This window comes from Carassius auratus, chromosome 17, assembly GCF_003368295.1.
Source record: "Carassius auratus strain Wakin chromosome 17, ASM336829v1, whole genome shotgun sequence".
Classification (NCBI taxonomy): domain Eukaryota; kingdom Metazoa; phylum Chordata; class Actinopteri; order Cypriniformes; family Cyprinidae; genus Carassius; species Carassius auratus.
The window spans coordinates 7,426,181-7,440,438 of NC_039259.1; the positions used below are offsets into that span (position 1 = coordinate 7,426,181).

General features: G+C 36.7%; 1 protein-coding gene across 3 annotated transcripts in view; it reads right to left on the reverse strand.

Moving 5' to 3' along the window:
- The window catches only part of LOC113117091 (kinectin-like), a 32,114-nt gene extending 18,694 nt beyond the window's left edge, over positions 1 to 13,420 (reverse strand). Inside the window, exons 1-3 of one of the 3 annotated variants that reach the window (XM_026285499.1) lie at positions 13,177 to 13,420; positions 998 to 1,629; positions 499 to 693 (exon numbers count right to left, since the gene is read on the reverse strand). In XM_026285499.1, the coding sequence (XP_026141284.1) occupies positions 499 to 693; positions 998 to 1,628 (826 nt within the window). In that variant the 5' untranslated portion in view covers position 1,629; positions 13,177 to 13,420. The remainder of the gene's footprint in view (positions 1 to 498; positions 694 to 997; positions 1,630 to 13,176) is intronic. The other 2 variants (XM_026285498.1, XM_026285500.1) reach the window with 2 other exon arrangements.
- Positions 13,421 to 14,258: the final 838 nt, after the last annotated feature.

A 14,258-nucleotide genomic window follows, 5' to 3' on the forward strand; every position in this document is an offset into this window, starting at 1 on the left:
AACACAAAAGGAGAGGTTTAAAAGAATGTTCATGCTGCTCTTTTCCATACAATAACAGTAAATAAGAAAGGACTCTTGCAATGCTCTACAGTAGTCCATAGTACTCATGAAAATATTTCTCAAATACTTAGTTTGAATTTGCCTAAGTGAGATATGAAAGTAAAGACCACTTCTATAGTGCTTATTTGCTTGTTTTGGAGCATCACAACTACTGCTCATGGCGTAGTTTCCTAAAAGAGAAAAGAGCAGCATTTAGAAACATCTTCTAAACATCTCTATTTGTGCTCCTTGGAGGCAAGCCAGTCATATGGTTTAGAACAACATGACAGTGAGCACATGATGATAGATTTGAACTAGCCCTTTTATATAATGCAACACTGGCTTTAGTTTATAAAATCTTGCCAAAGACCTCACAGACCAGCTGCCTACTTTATTGATTCAATGACTCAACAGAGAATTTGAACCTCTCTAGTTTGTCTGATTTTGCTTTATTCTTACCTGTGACGACAGGTTCCACCTTCTGTTTCTTCTTCCTACGCCCACTGCCGCTGGAGGCAGTTGGTGGTGGTGGTGCTGCTGTGGTAATAGGGGCGGCTCTGTCCTTTGCCTTTATCTCCACCTCAATGATCACAGGCACCTCCTTCTTCACCACAGGAGGAGAAAGATCAGGCTTGACCTCAGGTGGATGCTCTTCTGTGAGAAATGAGAGCCAGAGATCTTTAGAGAGGAGCATGAGAAGGTGTTCTGGGTAGTTGTTCTGGTTTCCAATTGTTTTTAGTAGTAGTGCACCAAAATTTAGGCAACTGGAAATTTTGGGGTGTGGCAGCAAAAACCAGCTGTACATGCATGCTAAGTGTTGGTATACTCGGCCTTTACTATTCACAAGTTGAATTTTGTACATTGGATTGCCCTCATGGAACAGAACATTGCACATTTTCAACACAACTTGCATGGTATTTGCATAAAACATGTTCCTATTTGTAGGTAGTGCACTCACCAGACTCACTCTTCTGCTTCTTGGCTTTCTTTTTGCTGGTAGTCTCAGTTGGTGCAGGGGGCGTGGCCTGAGGCTGCGGGGGGCTGGACTGCTTGGTCAGGGGGAGGGGCTGCTCCTTACGGACAGCTGGTTTGGAGCCATTGACTTCCGGTACTTCTGAAGCAGGAGGAGTAGTTGGGGTTGTACGTGAAAGGGGTACCTTCGTTGGGACAGCAGCTGGAGAAGCTTTTGGCTTTTTCTCTTTTTTTTTCCTCTCTCTTATCCCGGATGGAGGTTCTGCCAGGACCGGAGCAGCAACCGGTGGACTGACGGGCACCGCCTCAGAATCCTCATCATTCGAGGTAGGGCCAGCGCCATCAGATGTATCGAAATCCCTCAGGTCTTCCTCTGACTCGCCACCTCCTCCCACTCCATTTCCACCGGTCTCCTTCTTCTTGTTTTTCTTTTTCTCGTTCTTTTTACGAGTATCGGGCTTGGCGGGAGGCAATTTAAGGTCTCGTTTCTGGCGGGCCAGAACCTCGTCGTAGGAAGTCTCTTTCATGAAGAGCCAGAAAAAGAGGAACATGAGAGCGATGACCAGCGACGGTGCCAGGATGAGCAGGTACTGTGAGTCAGCCATGTCCAGCGCCATTCTTGAAGAACGCAATAAAGAGCATAAGGACAGAAGTGAGCAAAAATATTCAGCAGGATGCGTGACAATAGAGCCACTTGACCAATGCAAACTACAAAGAATCAAAATTGTATATATGGACCAATTTCAAGGTCTTTCAGTAATATCACACAAGCAAGAGTGCTGTTTTCCCAAATATCAGCACATTAGCATGATCGCAAATGTGTCGATTTGTGTTGACAACAGTTGCAAATACTGAGAGAGTTATTTTGGACATAATACTGTCTGTTTTTGCTCTATATGAACAATGAGTCCAAGAAAAAGCCAGAGCAAAACTATTGTGCGCTTCAGAGCAACACCCATTCACTTTGTTTCTTCGCCAGTTTTAAATGAATTTAAATGAACACTATGCAGTGTTATTTTACACTTTAATTACACCATTTCTGTACCTGAATACTACCAACCTTATTTTATTTGTAAATTTTATCTATGCTTGTAATTTGGCTGTTCACTTGTCTTTAATCATATATGTAATAAATGGAAAGCAAAATTATATTGAAATATTTTCTTTTTGTTGATCCAAAAAAAGATCTGATCCGTGACTCAAAAACTGTAATATGATCAGAACCGTGAGGTTTATGATCCGTAGAACCACTAATCAAAATGTTACGTCTTATCGATACCGCACAGCCCTATTTGCAACCGCATTACATCTGGCAGCTACAAAACCAGAAACATAGCTGCTAACAGTATGCCAACAAATTCATGTACAAGGCAACATGGCATCCTTTTTCATGCAGCTACTAGATAACTCTGTGGATATTATATTTTCTTTTATGGTGTCTAATTCAAAGCAACATACCTACAGTTAAACCACATCAGATTACCGGAATTAATCGGAATCGATCTCATTATAATCTTAAATAACACAAGATAAAGTTGTGCATTGTGTTCTGTTATCAGACTATATTGTTACCACAGCCATTTGTACTTTCACCAGGTGCTGTTTAAAGGCAGAGCACATTGCCTCAGGCAAAACTAAATCATCACACCTTGGCACACTTATTCAGCAAATTGCATAAGATGTTCTAATACGGCCAACCCTGGAACGCTGCCGCCTCTGTGGTTGACTTCTACGTGCTCCATGTCTTTGGCTCGTCCGTTTCACCTCCACCCTCTCACAGTGGTATGATCCAATTAGTATGTGTGCTGAGGGCTGCAATCTGGGTTTACTTATTGACACCAAGCTAAATACCTTTCAGCGGGTGACACTCACTCCCTCACATTCACTTTTTTTTCCAGAGACTGTATACAAGTAATATGATCACTGAGCCAAATAATAAAGCCTAAAATGGCACTATTAAAAAATGCATTTGTTTGTTGAACACATGATACTGAGGAGCTATGCAAACCCAAAGCGGTCATTCAAGACACCCTTCGCTAACTCAATTGACATCCTAAACTCAAGTGGAGAGGAGCTTTGCAAGGAACAAAAATATCCAGCCGGGAACATGTCACACGCTGAGTGGCCGCAGATCTGAAAACAGCACAACTCCCCTGTCAGTGCTAATCTATCCAAAGCATAGCAATTAAAAGGCCTTAGTGTGGCCTGAGAAAAAATATTTTCAGGATCAATGTCAGTCTTGCGTTTGGTTGATATAAAAGCCAAAGTATATAAAAAATTTTTTTTTATAATATTCAGTGTCATTTTAATATTGATAGACTTTTTGTTAATATTTTGAATTCGATTTTATTTTTATATTTTAGTTTTTATTTTAATTTTAGATAAAGTTTCAGTAATTTTGTTGTTTTTCTAATTTGGATTCATTTTTTTTTATATGTCCATACAGTTTTATTAAGTTTTTATTTTATTTTAGTACTTCAACAGAAACTACACAAAGTGAAAAATTATGCACTGGGAACTAGCTGAATTTTTTATTTTATAAGATAATGTTTTTTTTTTTTAAAGAAATAAAAAATTTTGGTTTCAGTTTAAGTTTTAGTTCAAGGGATAGTTCACCCGAAAATAAATATTCGGTCATTAATTACTCACCCTCATGTCATTCCAAACCTGTAAGTCCTTTTTTTGTGTTCAAAGAAAACAAAAATAATGACTTTTCAACAATTTCTTCTTTAGATGTCACAGACTATTATACTATAATTTTTATTTACTTTCTGGGCCTTGAATGTTTCAGTTACATTTCTATGCAGGGCCAGCCCAGAAAGCTCTCAGATTTAAAAAAAAATATCTTAATTTGTGTTCTGAAGATGAATGAAGGTCTTCTGGTTTTGAACGACATGAGGGTGGGTAATTAATGACAGAATATTTATTTATCCCTTTAACAATTTGATGATAACAAAAAAACCTGAGTCTGACAGAACAAAACTGTTTACTACCTAAGAAAAAGAGGGAGAAAAAAATCTATATCTTGTCTGATGTTTAATTAGGACGAGAAAACAAGAAAAGACAGGCTCTTGATGGAAGGCGTAAGTGGACATTTGGTTGACTGCTTTCGTACAAAATGCGAAGCAAACAGAAACAGGGCCCTGTTGTGCTGGATGACACGCCTGGTTGAGTTCTGCCTTCGGGACAGTGAGGAAAACCAGTGACAAGAAGCACCAGGTCCTGAAAAGACCGTTTTGCTCTGTCTGACTGGAGTCTGTTTGGTTCAATGTGTCCAAGAAATTCACTGTGTTGGGAACATGGATAAGCCAATTACATTAGGAATACATTTAGGAGCAGCATTCTACTGCAATTTCCCAGGAGCCCTTAAAGAGACCATCAGTCTAACATTCTCCATTTTCCGGTCACATCTCACACTGTTACTTAACCAAAAGACACCATTTCCAAGAAAGATGCATATGAACTCTTAATTTATAGTATGTCATGTTCTTAACAAGCGATTAGTCCCATGACGGCCTGAGATAGAACCAGGGTGGAAATGGAATGCATGTGTGTGCACATTTATTAAATATTTTGTCTAATCTGATGTCAGAAAAAAAGTGTACTGCTATCAGCTCAGCTTAAAACATTTTGCCATGTTTAAATTCTTTCTACAGCATTTCTCAGGTTTTCCATTAAAAATGACTGCATTTAACTAAATAAATGGTAATAGATAAGTGGTCTGAGCTTATTTTTTTCCTGATATAAATTTATTTATTAAAGGTACAGTTTGTGGGACCTGCCACTAGAGGGCGCACTACCAAAATAAAAACAATCACATGGTTTGATGACGCTGAGGAGGAGTGTGGAATGATGGGATTTGTTGTCTTCTACCCAACCACTGATGGCCATCAATCAGACGATATGAAAATTACCACTTGTTCAACAAATATATACACTCATGTACATTCAAATACAATAATTGGGCATACATAGCAAACGTGAGTTCAACGATTTGCGCGAGTAGATTACATATAAAGTCAATGCAAAGACGCGATCAGACGATGGATCAGATGCATCATCGCAGGGGTCTAGAGACGCGATGCCCCACTTTTGGTGTGTATGCCCCATAATACTAATCTCGTTGCTCGATATAATAGCATACATTTTCTGTAAAGATACGAATCAAAACAATTCACCTGTCGAGTAAAACACAAGCGATATCTGCATCTCTTTCTAGTTGAAGTTTGTCACGAAGCTCTGTCCATCTAAAAAATGCAACACCGATATTGATCCTCGCTCTTTCTCTCCTCTTGTCCCAAACTCTTCTTGGGTCATTTGGTTGGCCCATACGCTTACATTTACGGGAGCTGTCCTTGTCGACAGAACCAGCGGCAGACGGTAAACACTAATTATGTTCCAAAAATAAGTAACACAATCCACCATTAAACATGCAAGAAATAGTAAATAAGGAACTGCTTGGAGCAAGCTAGTGGTTTGCTGGGCGCTATACACTACTTCTGCATGTGTCCACGACACTGTTGTCATGTGGTTTCTACGTCTGTAAAGGCGGTAACAAAGGCGAAATAACATTATTGACAGGCGACTGCCCTGCCCCGTGTCACTGTTTAGAATGGGAATTTCCTCATGATTTACAAGTAGTTGAAAACATTAGAGACATTGTTAGTAATCAGCTGGACAAAATATAGAACACTTGCCTAGTGTTTTTTCGATATTTTACTGCAAATATCTTACAAATTGTACCTTTAATAATTGTTATTGATCATAGAGTCCACCAATAAGTGGTACCATGTGGTAAGTACCCAATAGGGTTTTTATTAAAAAGTTAATTATTAATAACAAACCATTCATAACTCATGTTTTATTGCTGTAATCTAATAATCATGTATTAATTGTTTGTCATTAAAAAAAAATTCATTCCATAACCGACAGTGTTGAGGGTAATGCATTACAAGTAACGCGAGTTCCGTAATCAGATTACTTTTTTCAAGTAACTAGTAAAGTAATGCATTATTTATAAGAAAATATGAGTTATTTTTTCAAAAAAGTAACGCTAGTTACCGTGTGTCTCCTGTCCCCATATTGGGAGAAAATCGGAAGTACAGAGGCATTATGTGCGCTGTGTGAACATGAATTAAAATCAATGAATTAAAACCGTGAAATGGAAACTCAGATTATGATGCAAACCTGCAATACTTAAGTCACATATCACAAATGTATCTAATCCCATTTTATTAATTATTGTCTGTGCTGCTGACATCTGATGATCCAGTTCCATACTAATAAGCAAAAATGACTAGATAAACTAACATTTGTGATTCATAGTTTTGTTTTTTATTGCTGAAGAGTGTTGAACCTTTTTCTCCTGTGTTCTACTCTACAGACGTGAATTTACTTTTCCTTCAGCCTGAGGTTTATTCGTTATTCTTTTTGGTGTGAAATGGCTTTAATATTTGCTTCTTATGAACTTCTTATATTAAAAACAATCACACCCTGCTCATATTTATAAAGTAGCGCGAAAGTAATGCAAAAGTAACAGAACACATTACTTTCCATAGAAAGTAACTAAGTAACGTTACTTTAAAGAGTAACACAATATTATAATATATTAGTAACTTTAACTTTTTCAGACACTTAAATTAGTTTTGTTCATAAAAAGATCATGCAGATTCTTTTGGGCCCTTGTATTAAAATCTATACTAAGTATTAAAAAGTTATCATTTAATATAAAATCATATCTGCTTACACAAAACAGCTCCAAACAAAAAGATTGAGTAAGAAGCCACTGGCTCCTAGAAGAAAAAAAAACTTCCAAACTTCCAAATTCTTTAAGTGCCACAGAATAAACGTCTTTTTCTTACATATTAACATTTCAATCATACTGTCATGTGTTTGTCTCATCTTTTCTTGATTATCAACAAGTTATCAATGCCTTAGTCAGTAAAAATTTTGATGTAAATGTATAATAATTATATATATATATTCAAATATAATACTTGTGTAAAAACACTTATGTGAAAGCATTCTGGACTATTGCAAATGCAGAAAAGGAATTCTGAAAACATACAAGATGGGACAAGCAGCTGTTGAGGTGTAAACTAAACCTGTGGATTGCCCTTACTTGCATATTCCCTGTTAAATAAGTGGAAACACATTTCTTAAGCTTCACGTGTGTTCGATTCACACAGCCCTGTGCACAGAGAACAAAGTGTAGATGGGTGTGGTGCGCTCACTTGCTCTAAACTGCGTCTAGTTTTCTTTGCCCTGCTAAGAGGAAATGAAAAAAACAAAAGATGTGAATCACTTAAAAGTAGTGTGTCTGTAAACACTGCCACAGGAAGTCTTTAGCTCTGGCAAATCTATTGCTTTATGTAGCTGGTGCCAAGCAAAGTGGACCGATCTGCAGAACAACACTATGCATGGCTAGTTTCAGAATACCATACTACTATACTCTTTCTATTTCAGTAGGATGCAAAGTATAGGAACTGTTTGCATGCACGAAATACCCATCTGATCTGTATTTTCTGAATATGTGTGTACAAGACAGCTTACTGCAATGTAATCAACCATCTCCAATAGGATAAATAAACCAGATGCAATGTCAACCTTTATTTTTAATATCTCATTTAGTGCAGTCAAATGATTAATTGCAATTAATAGCACCCAAAATAAGTTTGTTTACATAATATGTGTGTACTGTTTATATTACGTATATAAAAAAATCGACATGTTTGACAGCACTAATCTTGTTAATTTCAATTTATTAATCATTTAATTTTGTGAAATAAAATTGAATGAATAAATTTATAAAGCATTTAATTTAGAGAATATATTAAAATATTATGTTTAAAATATTAAACAATGCAGAATTTAAATGTATCAAAATCTGATTATTTTCCAAGACGTTAACTGAATTTCACTTGCTAAATTAAAAATGCTGTGACATTTCATACTACAGTGCACACTAAATGTTTATTATTACACTTTGCAAACAGTTTCATATTCATGCATATGCATATTCCAATCCAAATTCCCATGACTGACTACTATTCATATGCATCTTGAGCCCCTGAACTAGGAAATGAAAATAACTAGATCCAGTTTTAAACCATAATTTGTACAGAACAGTTCAGAACAATCAAACTTTCCCTCAGAACCATGGAGGATAAAGACAGGAAAGCCTTACTTTGTGTTCAAGTTGTGTTGCAAGTTTCAACCCAAGAGGCACGGGAAGTGAAAATGAAGTCATCTACTTGTCTTAATTACGTAAACTTCTCTGTGTTTATTTAAATAGCTACACACTACTCAGAACAATGGTTCACACAAAGAGAGGAAAATAAGGGCACATATTGGTGCAAAGGCTGCACGGTGTGAAAAGGAAAGCTCCACACCAATACAAACAAAACTTAGAGACTCACAAAATGCCTCAACACAATTTTCTGTAATAACACTTTCTACTGAATGATAGTTTTGGGACCGGACATGTCCTTTCCTTTTATTAAAAAGCCAATATGTTTGAATTTACATCAAACATGAGGACCATGATTAGGGATTTTAAAAAACTCTTACACCATGTTTACACCAGACGCAACAGTTGTCTTGTTGCACAACGCTGTGCCACAACAGTTAAAGTCATAAAAAAATGTTTTAAATGTGTTCCTGTAGCTCAAGTGGTAGAGCATTGCCTTAGCAAGTGCAAGGTTGGGGGTTCGAATGCCAGAGAGCACATGTTAGGAGACAATTGTTAGCCTTAATGCAATGTAAGTCACTTTGGAAAAAAAGCGTCTGCTAAATGCATACATTTTATTTAATTTTAAATTTTAATTTAAATGTGTCAGTATGTCATAAATAGAGCGAGGCAATCAGGGTTTTGTGTCGTGCCACATCCAGTGTACACAGGATCATTGATTATAATGATTTCTATCATATTTTCATGCGCCGCTCGTGTCCAGTGTAGACACTGTGTTAGTTCATGATAGCTCATTAAATAACACAGTTGCAACTTTAGATTTTACCAACAGGTTTCTAAATACTGCAATTACCACAGATTACTGAAAGTTTAGAAGAATTTTTTATTGGCAGTTTGTTAACTAATGTTAACTAATGAAGCCCTAATGTAAAGTGTGACCAAACAAAGAATCAAAACACTTTAACAATATCTAAGGCATGTTGTAGCCCAGATTAAAATGTATAAAAGCATCAGTTCAAAAATACGTCATGATGAGGAAAAAAACATATATAAATCGCACTGGACTATAAGTCGCATTCATTTAGAACTAAGAACCAAGAGAAAACATTACCGTCTCATTACCGCCGTATAGAGCGCCCTCTGGCGGCTGTAGACTGTAATGTTTTCTCTTGGTTCATTTCTCTCGGTTCATGTCAAATTAATTTTGATAAATAAGTCACACCTGACTATAAGTCGCAGGACCAGCCAAGCTATGAAAAAAAGTGTGACTTATAGTCCGGAAAATACGGTAAGTTAAAAAAAACAAAACATTTTCCACATACTGTACATTATTGTTCCACCGCTATGCCCCGCCTTCCTGATTTTTTACAAAGCTAATCAGTCTGAAAAGCGAGGTGTGCTCTAAATGACCAGCTATCCAGTTCTTTGTGATTATTAAAATAGTTGTCAACTAATTTAGTCATCGATTAGTTGCTAAACAACTTTTATTTGCCGATAGCGGCTCATTTTGTGCATATTTTAAATCTGCGATGACCAAAGTGTGGCAGTAATGAGCCACTGCAGGTTTTATTCAGCCAGTACAACAGGAGAAGTAGCGAATAGCCAATAGCTGGCCTCGTTTTTTGTCACGTGCTTCCCAAACTGCGTCTGCAGCATTCAGTGCGATGGTGGAGACAGACGGCAGTGGAGTAAGCTTGAGAATGAAAAAGAAAGAAAAAGAAAAAAAGCGGAAGATAAAACTAATCGAACTAAGTCATCCGAAGTGTGGGAGAACTTTACTTTGGGCCTTCAAAAAAGGAGAGTAACCTGTAAACTCTGCACTACTGAACTGTTTAAGACTTTTATTTTTGCAGATTCTCCAGTACAATGTTGTTGTTTGCAAATGTTTAGTCGTAAAAGCTAATAACATTGCTTTTTAACAGTTAACATTTAAAAATTTACAAACATGTTCTGTGATCAGTTTGTCGTTTAACAGTTCATAATTCAGTCTTGTAGCCTAATTATGACTGAATGAGAGAGGTAAATGTTTAAATGTATTTGAAAGGCACTTTTTTTCTAAAGTATTCACTGCTCTTTTTCACACAGCAGGTTTTTTGTGTGTGTCAATTTTTTTTTTTCTCTGGACAACCTTCTGATGGATTTTACTTTAAAATGTGAGTTCCATTCAGGTTTCATGCCATTGGCACTTTATTCGAAGGTTTATTTACAATTTCACAGCATAAGTTATAAAGCTGTTTCCCAGGTATAAGTTGTGTGTTTACAGGAAAAAAATAATAAAATGCAATGTACTGCAAATTTATTCTGTTTTATTCTTATTCTTCGTGAATAAGATTCCTTAATAAGCTTTGTTCGGGATGTTAAACTACTTTAGGAGCCCTAAGGACTGCCATAGTGAAAACATTATTTGAAATCTTGTGAAATTTGCTAGAGTATGTGTCAGTGTTTTGATTGCAGAAGAGTTTGACAAATAAACACATAATAAAACAAAACTCCGGGTATATTTTTGATGAGGATATGACAATGCAAAATGGTTAAAATCTCAAAGTCTATGTTGAATGATAAAGACCCTTTGTTAATAATTTAATTGGAAAAAATGGGCAAAACTAAAATATAAGTACATAAAGATTAATCGATTAATCGTAAAAATAATCGACAGATTAATCGATTATCAAAATAATCTTTAGTTGCAGCCCTAGTGCTAGAAATATTACTATTGTTTAGTAGAATGTATGCGATACGGCTACTACGGTTGAAAAAATTAAGAAATAAATCACAAAAAAAAATTATTTTAATAGTAAATCCCCTTTATTTAACAAAATAAAATGTGTTTAAATTTAATTCATTAAAATAAATTAAATTTGGGTGAAACTTGTTTACCATTTTTCATAATTATTATATTTATAGAAAAACTAAAAAAAAAAAAAAACAATTGTAGAAAAACAATTGTAAATAAGTATAAATAAGTATAAAAAATGGCTTTGGTTTTTTTTTTTTAGTGATAGTGTTTTTTTTTTAATTATTAGTATATTTTTGTGTTTTGCTTTGGTACCAAAATTGGTACAGAGAACCATGGATTTTCACTTGTATCAGTACCGAATACTGAAATTTTGGTACCATGACAGCACTATTACAGACTGTGAGTCAAAACAGCTGGCATTGTAGTCTACTCTCCCTGATTCAAGAAACAGTCCTCGTCCTCCGTAAAATGACATACGAATATTTGGCTTGAACTGCTCTGGAACAGTGTTTTAAATACAACTTAACCACTGACTTCTAGTGGTTTCTTCTTTTGGAAGACCAAACTAAGTAGTTTCGCTTTCACAACAAAACAGTGCTTCCATGACACGGGGGCAGCAACAGCGAGAATAAAAGTTACTTCTTTCTTTGTTTGAACATTTGGGCGGTGTTATGCAAATCTTCCAACACAGTGATGTAGACATGTGAGGCGTGTTTTAACGAGGCATTTTAGGAGAGCATGGAAGAGTCTCAACTTTTATAAAGAATATCTCTTTGGGTTTGAGACTTTAGTCTTTACAACTTTAGGTATCTTATTCGGTTCACGAACAGCTTGTAACACTCCAAAGAGAAACAATATGGATTACATTTATTGTAAAATATGAATACATGTCATTCCAAGCGCTTCATGTGAGTGGGTGGATGCTAAAGAGCATGCAATTTAATTGTTTCTCTAATTTGTGGCGATTTCTTTGCAGAATCATGGGTGATGTTATTTTTACCAGGAGTTCCACTTTTAAACTATTATTTACGAAATAATCTTAAATAATGCAGCCTGATGGTTTCAACAAAAGCATATACCATCAATTAACACCCTTGGAGCTCACAGCAGGTCTGTCCTTAAAGGTTTAGGTAAATTAATGCCAAAAACTATTTCTCAGGGAGAAAATGACCACCATTTTTACTTCCAGAAACCTGAATGTTGCACTCTAAATACCAGCCATCGACATTTTAGATTTATTTTCACATTAGAAATTACTGTCTATTTTAAATATACCTGCAAAGAAGTAGTAGTTAACCCTTAGAAGTGTGCTAGACAACAGACATGGATTAAAAGCCACAACACTGATCCCATGAGGTCCTTAAATAAGACCTGGAGACATGTGTCCTGCCATGAAAGCTTTCGCCCATTTCTTTGAATGACACGCCAGTGCGCATGCGCAAACTTAAAGCGACTATTAAAAGACACCCAACTACAACTGACAGATAATCCTTCCGTTTGCTTCATCAAGAGAAATGTGGCTAGTTAAGACAGAACTGGCTCTAATGGCAGCGATAAGCGTCTGCATGAAAACTCAAGTCTAAATAACAAAATGCATTTTTATTTTACATTGTGACGTTGATTTTTACACCAGCAGGTCTACAATAAAGCGCATACCTTTACGACAAGATAACAATGGGTTAGGACAAGGAACAAAGTCCTTATTGAATGACTGTCCCTCACCGAGATGAGTGCATGACAGTCGGGATTTAAAGTAGGTCGAGATGTTTAATAAGGACCTGACTGTCACTTCAGTGTCACCACATGTGACTGACCGACTATCCAGCAGCAGAACACACCGTGTGCTGGAGAGCCGAGACAAGCATGTTTCTCAACCTGACAGCGAAAGGAGATGAACATATCACAGCAAGAAAACGACAACGTGAAGGGTCAGCTCTATTTGTATTACCAGCTTAGCTTTAGCTTTAAAGAGAGAGGCGTGGACTGATCGGACATCATCATAACCGCGTACAAAGCAGCACATCTCCACTCGTGTGTTCTCGGTCTACCGACGGCCTGGGTCTCGGGTCTGTATCGTTGAGGTCCAGTTAAAAGGCTGGTTGTGTTCTGGGGGCATGGCATGGAGAGGATCAGCGGAGCAGACAGTGCTAGGCCCCGTGTGATCCGCTCCATCCACTCACGCTTCACTTCACTGACTCGGTCTGGATATACAGCGGGATAGAGCCGCCGCTTCACGTACCTGCGGTGGTGTCCTCGCTATTACTGTTATTGTCGGGGTGTAAAGGGGTTCCTGAAGTGGACGCGCTGTGGACTGCGGCTCCGGCCCGGTTGTAGGCGGCACGTCGACTTGTTTCGCTCTTGCAGGGTCAGCTCAAGTGTGGGCTGAAGAAGCGCTCAGAGAGAGAGAGAGGAAGACGGAACTCTGACGGGGAGACCGGGGATGACGAGCCGCGGAACTCTCGCGAGAAGTGGAGCGTAGGATTTAAGAGCTCAGAAGAACAGCACGGCGCTTCATGAGTTGATTTTACACACTAGTTTTGTTACCCTGTAAATGCTGAGATATTAAATATTAGTAAATTCAAAATGTATGAATTAATTGGATCTTTAGACAAAATATAAAAGAGAAGAGAAAATGAAATGAAATTTTTTATAGCTTGTAATGTAAATCAATGAGATTTTATGTATTAACAAACTACTGAAATAAAATGCATGGAAGTATCATTTATGAATACTAAAATGCAAATGAATACTGAATATTTCTTCCCAATACTATGTCTTAGTAAGATTATAACAAAATACATTTTTTATTATTATTACTACTGTACTAGTAATTTGGGGCATACACTGCTGAGAGATGTACAAATACACGTTCCTCATATATTACATTTTAACCTGATAAATATAATTCATAAGATAAAGTTAAGTTGCTTCAGTCTAGTAAATGTTCATATTGCACTATTGATAACAGTATAAAGGTCAGTATTTTGTTAACTTTATAAAAATCACTACAGATTTCACAGAATAAAGAAGCATGCAACAAGACCGGAATGTGGACATTTTTATAATTATACTAAAAGGCCTTTTACTAGATAGAAAAAAGCATGAACTATCAGCCAGATGAAAGAAGGTATGTAGTAGATTAGATTATGTTGGTAATTTAGAGGCCTCAGAAATCCACCTATCAAAGAAGGCTTAAGTACAGATATGAATCTACTCTAAAAATAAAAGAGTCTCACTGGCCTAGCAAGACTGACAGCTGCTAGTATTACTGATACTGACAGAACACATTCTGACTCAAGCAAAATATAACACATGATTCAA